Source organism: Vidua chalybeata, chromosome Z (assembly GCF_026979565.1).
Source record: "Vidua chalybeata isolate OUT-0048 chromosome Z, bVidCha1 merged haplotype, whole genome shotgun sequence".
Taxonomy (NCBI): domain Eukaryota; kingdom Metazoa; phylum Chordata; class Aves; order Passeriformes; family Viduidae; genus Vidua; species Vidua chalybeata.
In genome coordinates, this window is record NC_071570.1 from 26,379,207 (window position 1) to 26,401,167 (window position 21,961).

General features: G+C 40.4%; 1 protein-coding gene across 3 annotated transcripts in view; it reads left to right on the forward strand.

The window, feature by feature from the left end:
- ANKDD1B (ankyrin repeat and death domain containing 1B) overlaps positions 1-21,882 on the forward strand; it is a 28,419-nt gene extending 6,537 nt beyond the window's left edge. Inside the window, exons 4-16 of one of the 3 annotated variants that reach the window (XM_053932208.1) lie at positions 1,024-1,122; positions 1,214-1,318; positions 3,118-3,216; positions 4,762-4,860; positions 5,572-5,727; positions 6,588-6,686; positions 7,588-7,686; positions 9,210-9,308; positions 13,092-13,190; positions 16,373-16,468; positions 19,182-19,380; positions 20,044-20,175; positions 20,465-21,882. In XM_053932208.1, the coding sequence (XP_053788183.1) occupies positions 1,024-1,122; positions 1,214-1,318; positions 3,118-3,216; positions 4,762-4,860; positions 5,572-5,727; positions 6,588-6,686; positions 7,588-7,686; positions 9,210-9,308; positions 13,092-13,190; positions 16,373-16,468; positions 19,182-19,380; positions 20,044-20,175; positions 20,465-20,523 (1,440 nt within the window). In that variant the 3' untranslated portion in view covers positions 20,524-21,882. Of the gene's footprint in view, positions 1-1,023; positions 1,123-1,213; positions 1,319-3,117; positions 3,217-4,761; positions 4,861-5,571; positions 5,728-6,587; positions 6,687-7,587; positions 7,687-9,209; positions 9,309-13,091; positions 13,191-16,372; positions 16,469-17,806; positions 17,905-19,181; positions 19,381-20,043; positions 20,176-20,464 lie in introns of those variants that run through there. The other 2 variants (XR_008428641.1, XM_053932209.1) reach the window with 2 other exon arrangements.
- The last annotated feature ends 79 nt before the right edge of the window (positions 21,883-21,961 follow it).

A 21,961-nucleotide genomic window follows, 5' to 3' on the forward strand; every position in this document is an offset into this window, starting at 1 on the left:
AACTTGGAAGGTTTTTCAGTGCAGACTTTTAGGCCACAACCACAAATTTTGCCGAAGCCTAGATTTATCTTATTGCCTGCATGCCAGGTATATATTCCATATTGCCCTCCACTGTTTCCCACTGCAATTTCTGCAAATATGGGAAAGACTGGTAAAGTGGAGTGAGTCCCATGCAGAGCATCTAGAAGGATTAGAAGTGCAGAACAGGGTATATGAGGAGGTGTCCTAATATGCAACCTAAACCTCCCCTTACACAGCTCCATGCCATTTTCTCTGGTCCTGCCAGGTCAGTGTCTGCCCCTCCTCTTCCCCTCACGAGGAGGTTGTAACTTCAGTGAGGGCTACCCTCTGTCTCCTTCAGGCTGAGCAGACCAAGTTTGCTTCTCATATGGTTTCCCCTCAAAGTCCTTCACCATCTTTGGTTCCTCCTTTGGGCATTCTCTAATAGCTTTATATCCTTGTATTGTGGCACACAAAACTGCTCCCAGCACTTGAGGTGAGGCCGCAGCAGCACAGAGTTGAGCTAGTCCTTTTGTTTTTAAGATGCTCAAAACAGGGTTCATTTTTTCCTATAAGAGAAAAAGGTTTTAGAGAATTTGAGAAGTGAGAACATTAGAAAGAGGTCTAAATGGAAAATTATGGTGACTCGTAGAAGTATAGTCATTGCATATTGTCACTTGAAATGTCATCCACTGTACCTAGGACTATCTATCTACATGGTTTCTGGAGAGAGAAAATAATTTCCAAGTAGGACTTAATTCCTCTGTTGTAAAATGGGATCTGTCCTTCTCTAGAGATTCCAGACCTTCTGTGAAGAAGTCACATTTATCTAGGTGTTGCTCTATTGCATTTAGCTTAATTTAAGTGAGATGAATCCCACCCACACTGTCAGGTGTTCATATTGCTTTTCTAAAAGCCTGCAGATTGGAACCCACTAATACACTGAATAAATCAAAAAGATTTAGAGAAATTTGGCTTGAGGTATTTTGGTGGTAATTTCTGCCTTTGTCATTTTATTTGAAGCACGGCCTGACAGTAATTCATCTTGCAGCCTGGACTGGAAATCTGGATATAATGCGAAAATTAGTTAAAGCAGGTGCTGATCAAAAGGCTAGGAATGAGGTTTGTTGATGACAAATTTTTACCAACCCTAAACATGTTTATGTTAGGAAAAAAATCAAACATTCTTACAGACTGACTTATCATTTTTCAGGAAGGAATGAATGTACTGCATTTTGCAGCTCAGAGCAACAGCATTAAAATAGTTGATTATTTCCTCCAAGATCTTCATCTGAATGACTTGAACAAACCTGATGGGGTACAGTGTGTTTCTGTTTATTTCTTTGATGTCATGAGGCTCTTGTTTTGGGGGAAACAATGTTGACTTGGGGAAATTCAATGAATTTTAGTTTATTGACAGTTACATATACTTTTAATTACTCACTTGGATGCTGAGAAACAGGTAAAAGAAGCAGCCAGACAAGAACTTAGGGGCAACACCTTTCCTCCCTCTTTGCCCATTTCAGTTGGACTGCAGACACCCTCTGCTGTCCTTGCTTTTGATGCATCAGTGATGCTTAGTTGTGGTAAGACAATGGGAAGCAGAGGAGGTTGGGCTCAGTCCCAAATCAATTCCTTTTTTTTTCTGCTCTTTGCTTCTTACTATTTTCCTCTGCTCCAGAAAGCTTCTTGCATGGGCTGCAGTCACCTGTGGTATATCTTCCCCTGTGTCTCCTTCCTTGCGTCTTCTTGTGTCTCCTGCTGCATCTCTCCTTGTGCATCCTTCCCACAGCAGTGCCTAGCCATTCTTACATAGAGGCATCATTTGGTTCTGTGGTGGGTTAAATGTTGGCACATCATGGGGCAGTTTGATCTACTGTGGAGCCAGCTGGAAATGTCTGTGACCAGCACAGGACAGCCTCTGACATTTCCCACACAGCTCAATTTCACAGACCCCTGCCCTTACCAAAACATGCCAGTTATGGCCAACATGGACATGTTTCACCAATGTAAAACATGGAACTCTGTGCAGCCATCCTAGAGTGGTGCAGACTCTCCAACAGTGCCTTATTCTCATCAGGTTTTCTGTGTTTTTATTTTTAATTTCCACAGTGTTGGGATCTTGTTTTGAAATGCTGTGTAGCTAAGTCAGATATTTTATCTTGACATGAGGAAAACTTATTCCTGTGAGATCTGACACCTAAAGAACAAATCTCCCTTTATTTTTTCTGAGTTCCTTGAGTTTTATTGACCCAAGGGTGCAAAATTCTGAGTTCTTTTTACAAATGATGTGTCTGACAAAACAGAGTTAATTTAACAAAACATACCTTTGAAGGTTTAGGCCCTGGGAAGGGAAAGATGAAGAAGGACCTTCTCAACCACCTGTTGAGGTTGCATCATAATTCTCTACTAGGTGCATGCATTTTTTTTCTAGACATTTCTATAGACACTACTGGTAGTGATGTGAATCCTACCTAAAATTATATGAAGCCATTTTACCTAGCTGGTTATATGCCTTAATGTCTTGAACAGTGGTATGGTTTTGTGTCAAGTTAACTTTCTGCAGTTGAGTTCGTAAATGGTTTGAAAAGTTTCTGTTTGGTAGTTTCAACACTACGAAAACCCCCTACAATGTACAGTGCTAAATTCAGGCCTCCTGGATGAAACTTCTGAGACATGTCAGTTTTGGTCTCTCTTTCCAGAATTTGGATCAAACAAATTCACCCATGGAAATAAATTTTGTAATTTCTTTTCTGCCTGTTTCTGAGCATCCTCAAACTTTTAATGACACAGTTATTTTAATTAAGATTTTCATACTGAGGAAAAAATAGGATTAAAAGATTTTGAGTGTATTTTCCACGTTCTTACAATTTCTAAACAGTTTTTATATATTTTATTCAGGATATGAAAGATGTATGATCTGTTTGTATACATTAAGTATAATTCTAATTACTGCTCTTCTCTGTATCTACTATTGTGTTAATCTCCTTAGTCATATGATATATAAATTTTTATGTAGGATACATATTTACATATGTATGCCATATATCTAGTAACTAGAAGTAAAGTATTTCTACTTTCTGTAATACTATGTTTCTTTACATAATTGTTTTCTAGAAAGGTAAAAAGCCATTTCTTCTGGCCTCTGAAAAAGGCCATGTTGACATGATAAAAAATTTGATTGCTCTGAAGCTATTTACATCTGAAAAAGATGAGGTAAATGTTTCTTTTCCACAGAAGTACAACTACAAATGTGCTTATGAAAGATTATTTTGTTTCATTGTGATTATTATACTATCGAATATCTGAGTGCTCTGCACAGATGTTACAGAAATATATGGGACCAATAAATATAAAAGGATGATGATTTTTCAGTGGTAAAGGGAAGACAGGGGGATGATTGCCAGGAGACTTTTCCGTACACATTCATAATTTATGCAAAGCAAGACTAGTATATGCTCTCTGTTGAGAGAAGTGGGGAAGCCTGGTGATAAAGGTGTCAGCCTCTTCTGGGAGATCATATTTCTCTGTATTTTACTGTGTGTCACTGTGTGACCAATTTTTCAAAGGTGTTTAAAAGCTTCAGGATGAAAATAAACACCTATAAATTATTTTTCAGCAGTACCTTAATACCTGATTGAGTTGCAATCTGATTGAGTTGCTTTGACACTGTATTTAAAGGTATCTTATTAATTTTTGAAGTCTGCTCTTAAATTTATTTTTCCTCACTTTACTATTCTGAAATGAGCAGGTTAGTATTTCTCTGCATCTGGGGCATTGTAAGGACAAATACATTAAAAAATGTGAATATGTCAGATACTGCATTTACAGAACCACATAAGTAAGCACTCAGAAAGAGATGTTGGATTTTTTGCTTTTCTGGTAATAGTTTAAAAGCTGCGGTGCCACCCAGAGCTCTGCTATGCTAAGCAGTTTATCAGCAGAGGTTGAAAGACAGTGTTGTCCCAGATATCTAGCAGGTTAAAGGTGTCAACAGCACCAGGAGGTAAATGCTGTGGTCCTGCAAATTAAGTAAGAAGCCAGGACAGAAACTCATCTCCTGGGTCGCCAAACCAAATCACACTGTAACCATCAATGTTAAAAAGGATTCCCACATCTTACCACTCAATGCTGTGAATGAAAAACTGTTCTGGACTCTCATTTTTCTGAGAATTAGGATTCTCCTAAAATTTTTTGCCATTTTTATACTATTTTGTATGCTTACATTTTCTTTTAGCTCAAAAGCTGCTGCTCTGCCTGAGGTTGTTAGTTAATTTTTTTTTTTTGCTTGGTGGTGTGGTGCTTTGGTTTTGGTTTTGTTTCTGTTTTGTGTTTCTTAATTTCCTGGAAAGAAATTGCACTGATGGTGTCAGAGATCAAAGACTGTGATGTTGATATCAAAGCCATGACAAATTTCTATACTCTGACCTAGGTTTTTTTACTCTTTAAATCAGTAGTCTTGGGGGCTCGGTGTAGTACCCACCCTTTCGGGAACCAGTATCTGAAGTTTTCTTCTGGTTCCTATATTAGGAGTTAGAATTTCAGATCTTTTTGCTGGTATACATTGAAGTTTTCAGACAACCAACTAGAACAGACTAGATCAAGATTAGACTGAATCTTGGTACATGCTGTGTGCAGTTGCCTCCCTCTCCTTGTATGTAAGAAAAAATTGTATATAAAAGACCAAAGGCATTGTGTTGGTTTTGGTTAATATTTTTATTCTGGATTTTAAAATATATTATTTGGCATTTTAATTTAAAGGAGGGAAACACAGCATTGCATTTAGCAGCCAAAAATGGTCACAATGAAGTTGTGGAAATTTTGCTTGAACAATGGGAGGAAATAAATGACCTCAATCAGGTAAGTACACTAAATTATTGCAAGAAATATAGTTAGAGATTTGAAAATTTTTCTATAAAATCAAATTTTAAAGGAAGAGATGTGGCACTGAGGACACTTCATTAGTCTTGCTGGTTTCCTAGTAACTTTCCATCCCGTTTCCTTGTTCCTTGTCCAATAAATTAACCTCCCTTGACTCCTTCAGTGTCTTCCTCTGACCTCTATCCCTTGCACACATCCTCCCCTGCATTTGGCAAGCCCTTGCATAACTACTAGCAGAAAATAACAGAGGAAGGCCTTAAGCCCCTTGCTTTCTGTCATACAGCATTTTTAGCTATGTGATCCCATTCCTTTTAACATCTCACTTTTAAGCACTTCTGGTGCTTTTCAGCCTATTCATTGAGCCAGTTTGACTTGCATACCAAGCACATACCATCACAGGCACCTCAGCAGAGGTAATTTGTATCTTGCCCATCTGACCTCAGTTGCACAAAAGTAGCTGCAGACACTGCCTGTCCAATTTGCTTTCCCAGTTTAGTGTAGGCGAGCTCAGCTAGCATATTCATCAATTATGTATTAGCTGGGAAGGTTGTATCCCTGAGTTAATGCACTCTTGAGGTTCATTTTAAGGCTTAAACATGGAGTGGAGGAAGGAAGTGCACACTAGCTGCTCCTCTCAGTGTTCTTGCTTTGCAAAGGGTTTGTGTCTCTTCTGTTTCTTCTATGGGGCAGCTGGAACAACCTGGGCAAGGTAATTTCCTTTGTTGTGGGCTGGAATGCCCACTGTGGGAACCTGCCATGTGGCTGATGATTTGTTCTGCTGGGCCACGGGGCAGAATGAGTAACACCTACCCAAGGCCCCCCTCTTCATTTATCAGTGACAGACTGGTGAGTTGAGAAGTTCCCTCTTATCCAGCTTGTCTGCTATTTTCAGCTGTGCCTGTTGTGAGGCTCATGAGCCTCTTTGAAATGTGGAGCCCTCGTGTTCCCAAGGCTTGCCTAAGAATGTTGCTTCTGCACACAAAGTTTGTGCTGCTTGTGCCCCTGTCTTGACATGGCTAATGGTATGACCTTCCTCTCCAGCAGGAGATATTGTGATCTGCATAGGAACAGATCTCTTTTCCCATAGCATGAGCAAAGTACTAAAATGTATTAAGTTTACCAGAATAACATCCTAAATAAAAATTACGATTTATTGATTCTTTTGTGATTGTCGAAACACCAGAGTAACTTTCATTAAACCTTTGTGTATTTTAGATGTTGAGAAGCAGGAGTTAGATAATTGTGTAGCTGATGTATCCCATTTTATAGACTTGCTGTGGAGACATGGAGACTCCTCAGTGTGAAAAGATTTGAAATAAATATGCAACAGGATTATTTCTGCTTAAAGTTCTCCTTATAACTAGCACTTGGGGTTGTGAATTTGTCAGAAATCCATGACATTGCACTGACAGAAATTGGAATTACTGTATGTACTAGCACACTAGTGGTGTTTTCTGGGGTTGAATGGCAACAATTGCCATTGCCACCAAAAAGAGCATGATTAATATTTATGAATTGTTTTCTGTATTGTAAACCTTACTATATATCTGTCCAGATAAACATCATCTGCCACTTAACTGCTGGTGGGTAGCCATGTCATTCAAGAGTTGGATGAGCCTGATGGAGCCTACCGGAGGTGTTTTGTGTCTCACTGTTGTAGTCACTTCTCTTAAATTAGAACAGACATTTTGTCTCTTTTGGTCCAGAATGGAGAAACTCCATTTTACTTGGCTGTTGAAGGAGGTCATGAAAAATGTGCTGAACTCTTACTGGAGGCTGGGAGTGACATTAACATTTCGACACAGGTATGTACACAGTATCCCTCCTAGTGGGACATACTAGACTGTGAAAAGGACCTTACCAGCATTTTTTTTTTTTTAATGGAACATGTTAAAAAAATAGAATGGGGAATGGAGAGAGTATGAACAGAATAAAACCAATGTGAAAGTAAAACAGCATTAGCTTTATTTGATGGAGTACTGTGGTGGAGCTTTTTATTTCCTGAATGCCCACTAGTACAACAAATGACTAGAAAATGTGACCAACTAGGATAACTGGAAAATCCTCGTTTTTGGCAGTGCATGTGACTGATCTGATGACAAACTTATCCTCTACATCTGATTCCTGAACTGCAGTCCAACTCATATCTGCTGCATGGCCTTGGCTAGCCTGCTGCAAGAAGTTTATGATTCCAGCAGAATGAGAACTTATTTGTTTAAGCAGAACTATTTTGTAAAAATTACTTTAAAAAATTATTTTCTTTTTATTTATTTTTCTATTTATTTATTAACTATTCTATGGATTTACTGGTTAATGTGACCATACTTGCTTGGTCAGGGTCTAACAGACTAACTGAGTGACAGAGTAGGAGACATGTTGGCATTGTTGTTGTCCATGGCACAGTATAGATGATGATACTGATCTGTCTGTTTTTTAAGAGAATTTGGATGGGGCTATAGGATACAGGTGTTCTTTACTATGTTTGTTGTAATATAGTAAAAACGGGAATTTCCTCCGCTGTTGACAAAAATATCATGCCAACTGCTGATGTGCTTCATTTTGTATCATTTTATCAAAAGGTTTTATTGGTGGAGGGGATACTAAGACAAATTTAAATGCAAGATTATCCTATATTTATACCTCTCTTTAATACTGTTTTTTCAGCAATAAAAATGTAAATTTTTCTGTCTATCAAATTTCTTTCAGAACAATAGCAGTGCTTTGCAGGTTGCAATTCAGAATGGACATCTATCCTTGGTTACTTTTCTTATTGATAAGAATATTGACCTGGTTCCTAAACCTGAGGTGAGTGTTAATCAGAATAACTCTTCTGCCACTGCTCAGCCTGTCCTGTCTTTCCATGGGAATTCAGACAGCTGAATGAGATTGAGTAGTACCTTGAATTTTTTCCTAGACACACTATTACTTGGTTTCTAGATGTGATTAGCAACACATAGAGACCAATAGAGACAAAATCCTGTTGCCAGCCCAATGAGTGCCTGAGCAGGCTGGTGATGTGCAGAGTAGACATGGCCAGGCTATGCCAAGGGCCAGGCATTCAGAGAAGAAGAGCAAAGCGCCCTGCTTGAATTTAGCAGTAGTAATGCTATGGGCAAAGAGTCAACATGATTTTGAGTAAAGATAACGAAAATGTAAGTAAACATTTCAGTGCTTTCACACTGCAGGTAAAGGCACCCTCAGTGCCTTCAAAATCTGCATGCCAACCTTCTCTGCAATTTAAAAAGAAAGGTATCTATATTATCCAAATCCTCTCTCAGTTTAGATATTACAGATATTTGAGATTTTCTATAAACAGAAAATTATTTTCCGCTTCCACAGTACAGGATGAAAATAGAATCTGGACTTCATGACTTATGACCTGATCAGTGACCCCTTGCAGAAGGCTATCAAGGAATAACAATTTGTTGTGCTTGAAATGATTTAGAGGTCAGATACTTGTTGTGCTGCTTGTTCTCCTTAGCTTTCTGTAGCAGAAGCAACTCAAAAAATTGTAACTTACATTTTGCAAACGTTTCCATCACAATGTTGCATAAGAGCTTGCTTTATTTTTCTGTAGCCCTGAAGAAATGTTTTACACAGTGTCTATTATAAAGACACTGAACTGGTGCCTGGCACCATGAATAGTACTGGTATGGAATTATTCTTTAGTTGTATTTTGCAAGAAACCGATCAGTCACAGGTTCAACATACAAAGTGATCTTACCAACCTGGTGTGAATTTTGACTGGTGTTGAATCTGTGCCCTGGTTATATTAATAAATAATCAATAAAATAAAAACTCTGTCTTACTAATTGTAATTTGTTGTACTTTATAAATATGACATCAAGTCACTTAAGTACGAAGAGCATTTCCAGCAGCAACATGTGACAAAGGTTTGTTCCTGGAAAGTAGATTTTGACATCAGTTTACCGAATACAGAATGAGTCAGTTTCCAGGCCATTCAACAAAGGGCAAGGCCACTTTTGTGAGGGAGCAGAAACATTATCCTGATCTCAGGATCCCATCCCAGGTAGGAATACTTCAGAGGAGTGCCTTGCTGCATTCCTAAGTGGTGGCACACTGATGCACACCCCATACACTCAGCATTTCCAGTCTTCTCAGCTGTGTTTGTTTACCTGCTTCTGGGTGGGAGCAGGCTACCACCTCTGGTATACTCCACACATACAGGTGTGTTTTCTGCAGTGTTGAGCCTCTTGCTAGAGCATGTCACCTTTGCAAGTGGTGCATTCAATAAGAACCTCTTTCTTGTTTGCATGAGCTTGTAATAATATTTCCAAATATAATAATTTATTATTTTCCCTCCACAGCAGAAGAATTCCCCTCTCCATTTAGCAGTTCTCAGGAATAATCTACCAGTAGTAAAAAGCCTTTTGGATGCCAATCACAACATAAACTCCTTAAATCACGTAAGAAAATCTGGGAATTTACACAGCTTTATTGGTAAAGGGGAGATTATGTGGGTTTTGCTGGAATTTTTTTTTCTCTTATGAACTCAGGGTACAAAAAAATAGGAAGGAAGTTCCCTCCTAATCTTTTTGTGTGTATACATATGTATTAGTCACTGGTACATGCTGTGCTAATATTGTTTGAGCAAGATAAGGATAGCACAATGTTGTATACTCAGAAAACGATTGGGTAATATATTGTTCAAGTGTTATGGTTCATGTGTAATAAATGACAGAAATGCCTAATGGTATTGGCTTCAGAGGGAAGCCCAGTGCAGAATGTCATTTGGCAGGAAAGAAGTTAATTTTTCCTTTAACCTGCCACGTGTAGTGTTTTAGATCTGTGACCAAAACAGGGCTAGTAAAGACAATGCTGTTAAAGCTGTTGCTGAATAATGCTTGCACAGCATCAACATCTTCTCTGTTTCATACGCTGTGCCCCCACCTTAATTGACTGGGGTGCTCAGGGAGCTGGGAAGGGGCAGAGCTGAGCAGAGCTGAGCAACCCGGAATGACAAGGTCATAGGTCTCTGTGATGCAATCAGTGAGTAGCTGTTAACTGAAAGGATGCTGGTTTGAGCCCATCCACGGACAGCTACACCTGTCTTCCTTACCTTAACCAGGATTCTTTCACCCTGCTTGGTGTCAGTGGCCTTTGGAGACCTGGTTAGTTGTTGGCCAGTTCACTGTAGATCATATCCACCACTGACGTGTGCCATACTTCGGTGCTGTCATGCTTGATCCCTTTTTTGCTGTACAAAACCTCCTATAATTGTTAATGTCCATTTCTGCTTTTGCTGTGTTGCATATCACTTTGTGTTGCTTTGCCTGGTAGAGAGATGATAGAAGTACTGGCCTGTGCCTCTTCTGGTGTTTTTGGGCCTTGCAATGACTCTCAGGTGTACTCAGGTGACCATCTCATGGAGAAAATCAACAATTACATCTTTTCATTTCCCTCCTTGGAGAGGTGCTTTGTTGAGAGAGGAAAGAATGGCATTTGCCCCTTCTTCTTCCCCAGGACAGGTCTCTCCCACCTTCTTGTAACCTACTCAGTTCCTTGAATATCCTCGCATAATCACACTCTTCATACTAGTATGTGTTGTGAGCATGGTTTTGATTATTGTGAGTTACAATTAACAGCTAATTGGGAATTCCACACAGGGATTTTCCTGGAGGCAGTAAATTCTCAGGTGGCATCATGTGGGGAAGGAATTGGACACGTGCCTGAGGCTCTAACTTCCTCCAGTGGTTTGGGATTTCATGCCTTAGCAGGAATATAGGCCCAAGTAATTCATACCCCATCTGAAGGAGGGGAGCCTTGTCCGCCCTGATGAAATACAGGGATTTCCAACGTTGTGTTGGGTCTGGCCCTTGCCTACTGAGCTGCCATCCAGTGCCCTCAAAAGAGAACAAGGGTTTCCTGGTCAAGGAGCATGCAAAGGGACCCTGAGAAGCTGTGAAGCCACTGTAAGTGAAAACTCACTTAGCTGGAGGTAAAAATGGGAATTTCCTTTGCTTAACCAGAGACTCAGCCCTCAAATATAATAATTGTGCCTGAACTCGAGGAGAGATGATGGAAATAGAAGCTGATTTGGTTAGAAAGAGAAATAGCAGCTCCTGCTGAGGGACAAAATGGGGAAGATTCAAAAGAGGCGGCCTGGCCTGTAGCAGGACAGGAAAGGGAAAAGACAAGAATAACAGCAGAAGCAAAGCTACCTGGTGTCCATCTCTGAATGACCTCTTAGGTAGGCAGCAAGTATTCATCTGTCAGCAAGATAAATTAAACACATAGCTACCTGACTGCTCCAGTGTTGGGAATGTAGGGAAGCTCAGGGGAGTCCACCTCTAGGGACTTAGGGATTGACAAGGGGATCATAACAGAGGCAGCTACTCACAAGTCTCTGGAGATGGCTTTTACTGAGCATGTCCTTGAAGAACATACTGCAAACCAGCAAGGCAAGTAAACTACCACAGAAGGTATCCAATATCTGAGGGAGTGGTGGTAGAGGTGGACTACAGTGACCTGGCTAACAGCTAGGCCTCCAAAAATCTCAGTGACATCCAGTGCCTGTGGTCCATGTGGCAGAAGACTGTACAGAGCTCACATACACTGGTTCCTGATCATGACAGACTACAATGGTCCAACTGTGTACAGACAAGCCTGCCACCTGTGGCACTTCAAGGACAACCTCCCCATCAGCCCTACATCTCAGCCATCCATCTCAGGGGAAAGACTGTCCCAGCAGGCCTCTCGAGTCCTATTCAGGGCACTGCTGGGGAAATGCTGCCTGGTCTCCCTCATGACATGTAGAGGTGCTCCCCACAATAGCAACAAGGATGAGTCTTTGAGAAATACGTGGTTCACCCCTTCCCATTGTTCATTTTATATCGAGATTAATTTATACACATAGTACACATTAATTTATACACATTAATTTATACACATTTAGAGATTAATTTATACACATTTTTGTGGAATACAGGCTGTCATTTGTGGTTGGAGTAAAGTATAATGACAAGATCTTCTGGTCACATAAAACAGAGAATTCTGTAAATTTCTTCAACACATCTTTTAGAAATATTTTGCACTATGTCTCTAGCTTGCCTGAAGTTGCCTGCAGTAGGTACTTACGTATCCCTAAATTTCTGCAGGAAAGAAAGTAGGGTGTATGAATTTTAAAAAATACTTTTTATTCATGGGAATAAAAAAGTAAGGTAAATACATGAGATTGTGTGATCATAGTGTAAAGTGTAAAATTAACTGATGAGACTTTTAATTTGGAACCCTGAGTCTGGTGTTTCTTAGTGTGAAAAACTTTGGTTAAGATCTAAAGGCCAAAGAAGTTCTCTAAGCAGACCTATAGAATGTAAACTTGCAACATCAGAGAAGCACAGGCACAAAACATTCAACTTAGAAGGATTATGTGTCCCAAGAAACGTACTAAAGAACATTCCCATATATGCAGGGCTTCCACAATTACTCCTTTATTTGCTGCTGCATTTCACCCGCAGATATCTGGATTTTCTTACTCTGATTTCTGTAAAAGAATAAATAAATACATATTTGGGTATATGTAGCTATGTAGAGACTATATAACCCTCCTTTCAGACTCAAAGATTTAGTTGAAGGTGAATGCCATTTTAGCTGTATTTCTTGTTAATGCTTTGGCCTTGTTTAATGATTTTGGTTTGGGTTTTTTTTGTATGTATGCTGTTTAATGTTCACTGAACCCATTATGGAGCAGGTAGACTTCTGCTCTGTATCATTTTGTGGCAGGGATGACTAAAAAGTTCTATTGTGGATGTATTGTGGATGGATGGCATAACGTACTGCTGAAAACTGGATATCCAGTTGTCTTGGCATGAATTTCAGCAGGCAAAACTACTTGAGAGAATAATATGGGTGTGGGTTGCCAGACACATGAAGCCCTCTGTCCCAAGCACCTTGCTTTAAGAGGGAAGAGAAAGAGCAAGCTTGTTAGTTTACAGAACATTAGAGGGGCATAACAGCAACCCTTTCCTGAGCCAGCTGGAACTTCTGCCTGGTTTTCCTGCAGAGATGCCATATGCTGTCTTCGCTGCCAAACAAACAAAACTGGCAGAAGTTAAAGGATTTCCCTCTGTTCAGTATTTTCTCACCAAGGTCACCTCTTGTTGTGAATCTATTTTAGATTCAACCTGTGAGCATGTTATTTCTATGAGTAAGTTGGACTCAATGCATTTATTTGATGTGTTCAATTCCAGAGGCAGGAAACCCCTCTACATCTGGCAGCTGATCTTGGCAATGTGGAGTTGGTAGAAGTCCTGCTCAAGTCAGGCTGCAATCTCAAGACCATGGATAAGGTAAATTGCATTTCTCACACATATAAGGATTACATGATTTTATTTTTTGTTCTATAATCTTCCTTACAGAGATGCATAAAGCACATGTTGCTAGTTGTGTTTGCTAAGTAAAACTAACTACAAAGGAAGTCTTCTTTTTGTATTGCTACACCTGCAGCTTGCAGAGATCTGATGGTTTTGGTGAAGAGCTATAAAACTCCCAAGCTCTGTGATTTGAAGGATAAACACTGCTTCCAGAAACCTTTCATGGAAAAAATGGTCTAGGCTTGCAGAGGGGAAAATGACCTGTGGCTCCTTGTAACTGTGCACCTGCAGCTGTACTCAGTGCCAGGAGAGATGCAGCTTCACCAGGTGCAGTGATGGAGAGTTTGCCCTTTAGCACTCCTGGTCATCTTAGAATCATTGTGACATTCCAGATCCATTCAGATGGATACTTAAACACTGAGATGATGCTTTGCCTGAAAGATAGAAACAACAATGTTAAAGGCTGGAAGAAGTACCAAAGCAAAGTTGCTGGGGAAGGGCTTTTGAAAGAACAGAGTACCAAACCCAGTATTTACATATTTTGCTAAATTACTGCAAGATTGAGTGTTCCCTTTTACACTGTTACCACTTTTCTTGATATTCTGTATGACTGACTTGAAGGTTTTGATGTTTATTAGGAGCAAAATCTCCCCCTTTTGTAACTTTAAAGAGTAACTTTCCTGCCTGTTGCATCCCGGGTTGCGTTCAGATTAGGGGTTCTGATATGTGTTAGTTAGCCGGTTCTGTGTACCCCTGTGCACCCCCTGTGTTTCCCCTCCCCGTGGTGGTCTGCTCCAGGTCTCTTACCATTGGAACTCACCCTGCCAGTCCTGTAACCACCCCCCTCTCCACTCTGGAGAGTTCTGTGCCTGTCACCCCATCCCCGCAACCCCATTCACCCCAGAGCCCCATGCCCGCCCCTGCCGCGTCCCTGTTGGTTGCCGTGGTCCACGTCACTGCCACGGTGCCTGTCCCCATTGGGCGGAAGGGCTCCTGCCCTCCTTGTCCCGCCCCCTATAAAATCCCGCGCCTCCCAGGTCCCAGCACCATTTTGTCCATGTGGCGCTGGGAGCGGTTCACAGCTTCTCCACCGCGGCTCCCATGGCCATTAAAGCCTCCAGCCGCCACGCGGACAAAGTGGACAATTCCTTTGCCTCTTTGTCTCGTCCCTCACGCCGACAGCAGAACGCGGCCAGCCCGCCCCGGTGCACGGCAGCAGAAGCGCCCGGGAATCGCGGCAAGCACCGGTCCCCCGAGAAGCAGGGCCCAAGCCGGGCACTCCGGAGCTGCCCGGGACCGGGAAAAATAACGCAACATCGCACCTGCCCAAAACTGTCCTGATGAGAAATGAGGCTTTATGGATTAGGATTGTCTTGTTTTGCCCTAGCCTGACATGAGGCCTGGAACTCTGAGTGTGGGTTGCATGGTTTTGGGGTGCTGAGGTAAGATGCTGCATTGTAGCTAAGCCTTTCCGTTTAGAATCATGCCTACACTTGCCAAAGAGCTGCAGTTCTCATAGGCATCAACCCAGAATGAAATCTTGTCCACTTTAAACAGCACCTTAGCCACTGGGAAATTTTTTCAACCTATTTGTATTTCAAAGGCAGACACAAAAACTTACTTATTGCCTATGACCTTAAGCACCTGCAAGTCTTTGGGGGAGGCAGTGCCCTTGTATTACAGCAGAACTGATAGAGCTTGTTATGAGAATTTGGCTCTGTGCCAGTACAAGTTCTGAAACAAGTCACCTTTCTGCATTGGTTTTCTTTCCTGGAGTAGCTTTTTCCTTGCCTATTTGCTGGATGACGCCTGAGACCATGCCACTGCTGGATACATATGCAAGTACAGTGCCCTTTGAACTGAATTGGTGCTGAGATGCCAAAAATGTTACTGTCCTTGCTGAACAATAGACAGGAAGAAGGGGAGACTGCTTTGATTGCACAGTATTTTTTTAGTCTCCATGCCCTGGCAGCAGGAGTACTCAGTCTCCATAGAATGCCATGCATCTGCTCCTGTCAGAGGTCAGGAAATGCACTCTGTCTTTGGTTGTGAGTGCACAGAGAGCTCTCCCTGTGCAAGACTGCTGTGCTGCATGCGCATGCAGGATGCCAGCAGTGTCTATACTATCACAGGGGTACAGAAATACCCCCCTTATCCACTGCCTCTCTCTGCCTCTGTGAAATGCAGAGCACCTCTCCAGAGGTGAGCCCAAGGAGTTTTTGTAGTCTCTGGACTCTTCGCATATAAAATATATCTATGCAAAAGATTTAATGAAATGCATGTTCCTTGGCTTCTGATGTGATGCTCTTCTAAAAACAGGTTAATTAGAATGATCTTGAGCAGAGCCAGGAGCTAGAACTCAAATATAAAGGGAACTTCATATTATCTGGAGAACTGAAATATTTTATAATTTCATTAATGAAACTTCTAATTAAGGGACTGACTTCTTTTAGATCTAATTTTCTAGAAATGCCTAGCACTTGTTATGTGGAAAATAATACTAATATTTAAATCCCAGGCAGTTGCACTCAGTGCAGATCTGCTAAAAATAAACAATTGCAGAGAAATCCCTTTAGAGCCACCATGATGCCTGTGCATCTAAGTGCTGATAGGAGAGATGGCTTCAGGTAGACTGAGCAAACCTCTGCAGCTGGTGTTACAGCAATGGCTTTGAATAACTGTGACTCCTTCTATACCCATGAAGCATAATCTACAGCTGTGCTTCATTCAGCTGTAATGAGAAAGTAATTTCCTTTTTATTCTGTGAGCCACCTTCTCTTACCATCTAAAACAAGGCACAGGTTTGCCCTGTAAGTTGGAGATTGCCAACTTTGCCAGCCTATCCATCTGAAATGCCAGTTTAACCATAGCATGGGAATGGACTGTGTTTGTGGTAGTTTGAATGTGGACACAGTGACTGGAGTGTGCAAGCTGGTATGAAGTATGCAAGTCTGAGTGCAGGTTTCTGGGGAGTTTAGTGTGTGAGAATAGTGACCACCCCTGGGCTGAGGTGATACAGCTTCTGCAGAGCATAGGACTTTGATTGTAGCTACCCAAAAGCCATAAAAAAGGGATAGGCTCTGTAATCAGCCCCTGTATTTTTCTTCTATGACACACTTACCCAAGATAATGTTCTGATTCATTGTCTCTGCTTTCAGCATGGGAAGACTGCACTAGCCATAGCATCAAGGAGCCATCATGCCCTCATTGTAGATATGATCATTAAAGCAGAAAGGTATTTTGCCATGAAACAGGTAAGAGTCATCTTTCATTAAACATAAGATACCTATGGGAAAAGCCAATTCTGATTTTGAAGTGCCTTTTGGCTGAGGTGGTTCCTTTTGGCAGGCAGCAAGACTGGCCTTGATGAACAAAAGTTAGGATTGGGAATGGGAAAGTCTCTAGCCCATCCAGGCTTTATTCCTGACTAGCTGTAAATCTGTAAGCACATCTTAGCATTTTCCTGCCTTGTGCTCTACACATAAAGGATGGAGAGAGATTCTAAGCCAAATCCAAACTGTACCATTGGTACCATGGCTGGGATAACATGGATCCATGTTGATTCCTGGATCCTTTAGTACAGTAAAATCTATGGTTGAAAAATAGCAGAGTGAAGATGTCCTTTGCTAGCAAGAGCTCAGCTACTTCAACAGAAGCTCCCTCTTCTGTTAATTATAAAATTAAATCAATGAGAAGGAAAAGAACTTCATAACAAGTGTGAAGGACATGGCTTAGGTTGTCTGAATTTCTCACCTTCTTTCCCTAGTTGTTACTTAAAAGTACACTACATAATGATGGGCTTCTCTAAAGGGCTACAAGTAACTGCCATATCAATTTGTGATTTTGTTCTCACTCCTTTGCTTCCTGCTGAGTTACCCAAGTGTATAAGCATACTGATCCTGTCTCAGAGCAGGTACAAGGATTAGCTGGTTTTACTACCCCATTCCTGTCCTGAGTTGCCAAATCCTGACACTTAATGTTACAGGGCTGGTAAATCACAGATCTAGATTAATTACTGCAAAAGTAATCCATGAACACTCTGTACTGTGCATTTGATTTGCACCAGTTCAGCTGGAATTGTCAGGTACATTATTGTTTCTTTTGGTTTAAAGAGGAATTAGAAGTAGTCCATTGCCACAGAAGACATAAGAAATCTGACAGCAGTAAGCCCATAGTATTCTCAACCACTTGGTATCATTCACAGAATTTTCTGAAGAGAATAAAAGGTGTTAAGCAGATGCTTTTCTGCAAAAGCACCAGAGATGTCAGGAAATAAAAATGTAAGTATTTGTATCCTGTTGCCTGAAGCTGAGAGTGCAGGAACAGCTTAAATTTTACAGCTATGGAATACGATGCTGGTGGTGTTACCATACTGGAACTACAGCATTTTGAACCATTATTTTAAGGACTGTCTTTTTGTTACATTCAGCTGACTTGTCATTTGTGACAAAGCTTTAGTTACAAAAGGAAATATGTAGCTGAGAGGAAGGGCACATGATACTAAAGTGTGACTGTCACTGTCATCTCTGTTTGCCCTCTTCTCTATTTATCACTTCTACCCAACCCTTCCCTATCATTGTCTCATTGTCCAGTCTGGGTTTAACTGGATTTGAAGGCAGCTGTTACTATCCCACCTTGCCATTGCCTCAAAACACACTTAGCAGCAAAGGGAAGCTGTGCTGCTGCAAAGGTTGGTTGTTTTTTTTTTGTTTTTTTTTTTTTTTTTTTTTTTTTTTTTTGTGTTTTTTTTTTTGTTTTGTTTTTTTTTTGTTTGTTTGTTTGTTTTTGTTTGTTTGCTTGTGATTTTTTTCCTGTGGTTTTTTTTTTTTTAATTAAACATCACAAGCAAATTATCTAATCAGAGAGACCCTGATGCTGTCCTGTAGAATGTCCTAAACTTTACTTTGCATGTGTTAAGAAGTCTGAATATAAAGTGAAATAAAGACTGCATCAGATGAATGGAACAAAAAATACATGACAATGCTTAGTTACTGAACTGTGACTTTTCTTCTCTGTAAGTCTCTCTCAGGGTTGGGAAATAACCCTGCTGTATTTTCCTGAATTTAATTTGGAATGAAGCACTTTATGCTTAGTATTTTAAAAATGTGGACTACTGCCATTTCCTTTTTTGCTTAGTATCTGCTTTATCATTCTCTATCAAATTCATAAAGAAATTTCTTCCCTTTGAAGATTTCTTTGAAACAGGACTAGTACATAAACGTAACGAAATACAGAAATAGCTAGAGCTTACCTACCTAGGAATGTTCCTGGGCACAGCTTAGCTAGGACTGAAATCAATGATTGACATGGTTTTTGCCAAGATGCCCAAACAAAAGGCATGCAGTAGCAACATCACTTTTAATTGGGAGGGTAAAATCCATGTGGTTTTGGTTTCTGATTTTACTTATGCAGGAATAAAACTAGAAACATGCTCAACACACATGTGCACATTGGTGTTTAGACACTTTGCTGAATGGGAGTCCCTGTGATAAACCTAATGGCTGATATTGCCAGCAAAGGATCTGGAAGTCCCCACTTCAGCCAAGTGAAGCTGACAGGGCAGAGGCAGGAACAGGTTGAGCAGCTGTGTCCATGATGCCTACCCTCTCCCCAGGAAGAGATTAGTGCTTTGAGAAGCAAGAGAAAATGGAGAGAATTGTGCCTGAAACCCAGCTGTGCTCCAAACATGACATAGACAGAACCAAGCAGCACAGCAGTGCTGACACAACAGTTGCTGTTACTTTGCTTTTGTGTATCAAGTACCAGAGAAAGTGGCTTATTTTGCAATTAACTCAGTAATACATAGCAACAGACACTGGAACTCCTTGTTTCAGTTTCTACAAGCCATTCACACCTCCGTTACCGGCACTGAGTAAATCATCTGTAAGCAGCTACACCTGTACAGGACCTCACTGAGCAAAGGTTCCCAGCTCTGTTACACAGTTTATCATCTGCTTTCTTTTTCAGACACATCTAGCTCATAGTGGTAATGGGTCAGACTTCAGCGTGTCCTTCAAACAAGATCACAGCACACAGACCAAGCAAATCCGTTCCTGCCTTTGGAATCTAGCATACAACCAGTTAAAACCCCGTGAATGGAAAAAACTGGCTATGTTCTGGAGGTTCACAGATGAACAAATTAAAGCTATTGAAGAACAGTGGACAGGTAGCAATATCTGAATGGCCAGACAAAATATATAGGATAGAAAAACCCCACAAGGCAGTGTTGCTTTTAAGCTATGTGAGTACCCCATAAGGGGGTATAAGCCTTGTCCCTGGTTCCTGGGAAGCAGTGCTGTAGCAGTACAGGGACACTTCTGCGCTGTCTCTTGGCCTGAAGGAACCTTTTTCTTGGGAGATCAAAACTAGAAGCCATGAGCATCATAGCAGGTCTTGGGGGTCATGCTGCAAGTCAGGACCTGGGGAACCTCATGACACAGAGCAATTTTGCTCATGCTCTGTCTGCACAGGTGCCATGAAACAGGAGTTTCTGGTTTCAGGCCTATCAAGTGCTGGGAAGACAGTACTTCTACAGCACATATTGTACTTGCTACTACTACTCCAGGGTATATTTCCACAGCTTGGGGAAAAATGAAAGGAAAAATTAATTTTAAGATGCATTAGGTGTTTTTTATGTCTTAACAGTAGTGATAGGATAAAATGAGATTTTTTAAAAAAACTTTTGTAAGCTTCAGTCTTAATTTTTCTGCTAGATGAGAAAGGTAATAAAAGTAAAGGAGTAAGTCTAAAACCTCTTGGAACTTTTTAAGTGCAAAAGCACAAAATACAGTTTCCAGCATATTGAAAAAATACTTTGTGTATTACATAGGGAAAAAAAGTTACAAGGAACATGGGAACAGAATGTTGCTCATCTGGTTACATGGTACACTGCTGGCTCATCAGAATCCTGTTAAACACCTATATGAAGATCTGGTGGAAGCAGGACTTCAGCCTTTAGCTGGTAAGTTGATACACAGCACATTACAGTGTCCTCTGTGAGACTGCAGTGCCATGCGGAGGTCCCTACTGGTGCTGGGAAGCTGTGGCCAGGGCAGGGGTGGTGGGCACTTTCTTCTTTTCTGGGACTGCCCTTCCTGAGGGGTGAGGCTGCTTGAGAAAAAGCATTTAGACATAAGGTTTCCAAAGGAAGACACATGCAAACTTTGCTTCCCTCATCTCCTGCACTGTCAGTTAGTCTGACCTTGTGCAAAGCAGAGCACACCAACCAAGTGTTTTCTCTTACTTTGCAGAGAAGATCAGAGCTTCAATTAGCATTGGCATGGACTCCAGGAAATGTGTCACTTCATGAGTTTGTCAACAAAACATGGCATATATGATGGAATTACATGCCGGATGGAAGGTGGCTTTCAAATATCTTTTTGGGAAACAAAACCCATGTTTTGAACAACTTTTTCCACCCTAGAAGAACTTGCACTCCTAAAATGGTTACTTTTTTCTCAAATACTTGCTAAATAGAAATGTAAAAAATTTAAGAACAAATGGCTGACTGGTAGCTTATAACTGGTAAGCAAGATTCACCACTTAAAATTTCTACACCTGACTTAACTGCAAATTAAGCCACTTTGCATTTGATGTGAAATGCTTTCTACATGAAAAAAATAAATTTAGTAAGTGAAAGTTATGTGTATAAATCAATTAACACTTGGTAAATAAGTTGGCATCTGGCCTTATTTGGGATTCAGATTTTTATAAATTCTTGCTAGGATTATGACAAATCTTTCCACTGCAGCATTTGATTTATGTAGTGAAGAAACACAAAAATGTCATGTGTAAACACCATGGGTGGCTGGCTGCAGAATTTTCTACCATGGCATAACACTGTATACATACCCTCAAAGGAGCATTTGATAATTAATACTTCATACATCTAGCAATTATTTACTTATTTCTTGGTTTTATCTTGAATTAATACTTGGCAGTGTCCTGCTGAATATGTTTAAAGGTTTTCTTATTACCGAATATATTTAATATCTGAAAAATTATGTAAATGTCTATCTTAGTGATCTTCTTTATAACATAGCAATAGTTTTATCATGTAATGGAGGAGTTGAATTGCATTTCCTTTTTGCATATAGTTAGCATTATTTTGTGCTGAATTCTACTGCTTGTATTAAAAAGGTGATCTGTATCTTAGTCTGAAGTCTTATTCCAAACTGCCCTCCTGTTTGCAACCTTCTTTGACTCTGCTGCAGAGCATCCCAGGAATATGAAGAATAGACCACTAAATAGTAAGGTTTTGGAATTAGAGATTTAAAGTACAGATGCTTGGAACCCTACAGTATTCATCAAGTTCTGCAACATTAGCTTGCAAAATGAAAATGTTTAAGAATTTGATGGACTGGGTACCTCACCTAGCCTAAATTGGACCCTGGGTGTGGAGGATGCTACCCTGCTGTTCTCCATTTAAAACAGTGTTGCAGCATATAATTAAGGTGCATGTCAGCTATATTTCCGTGCATAAACAACTAAAAGTATTTGTAAGAAAAAAAATTAATTTTCTCTTGAACATAGATATTAGTATCATTGGGATTAAACAAGAGATTCAGACAAAAATCACATTATATCCTTTATTTAAAAAGTGCACTAAAGACTCTGTAAATAAAAAGTGTTTGTCTTAAAAATAAAAGTTTGGAGGTAGAACAACAGTTCCAAGTTCTTTTATTCCCCCTCTATGTCTTATTAAAAAAGCACTTAAAAAAACTTCATTTTTAGAAAAGGGTAAAAAC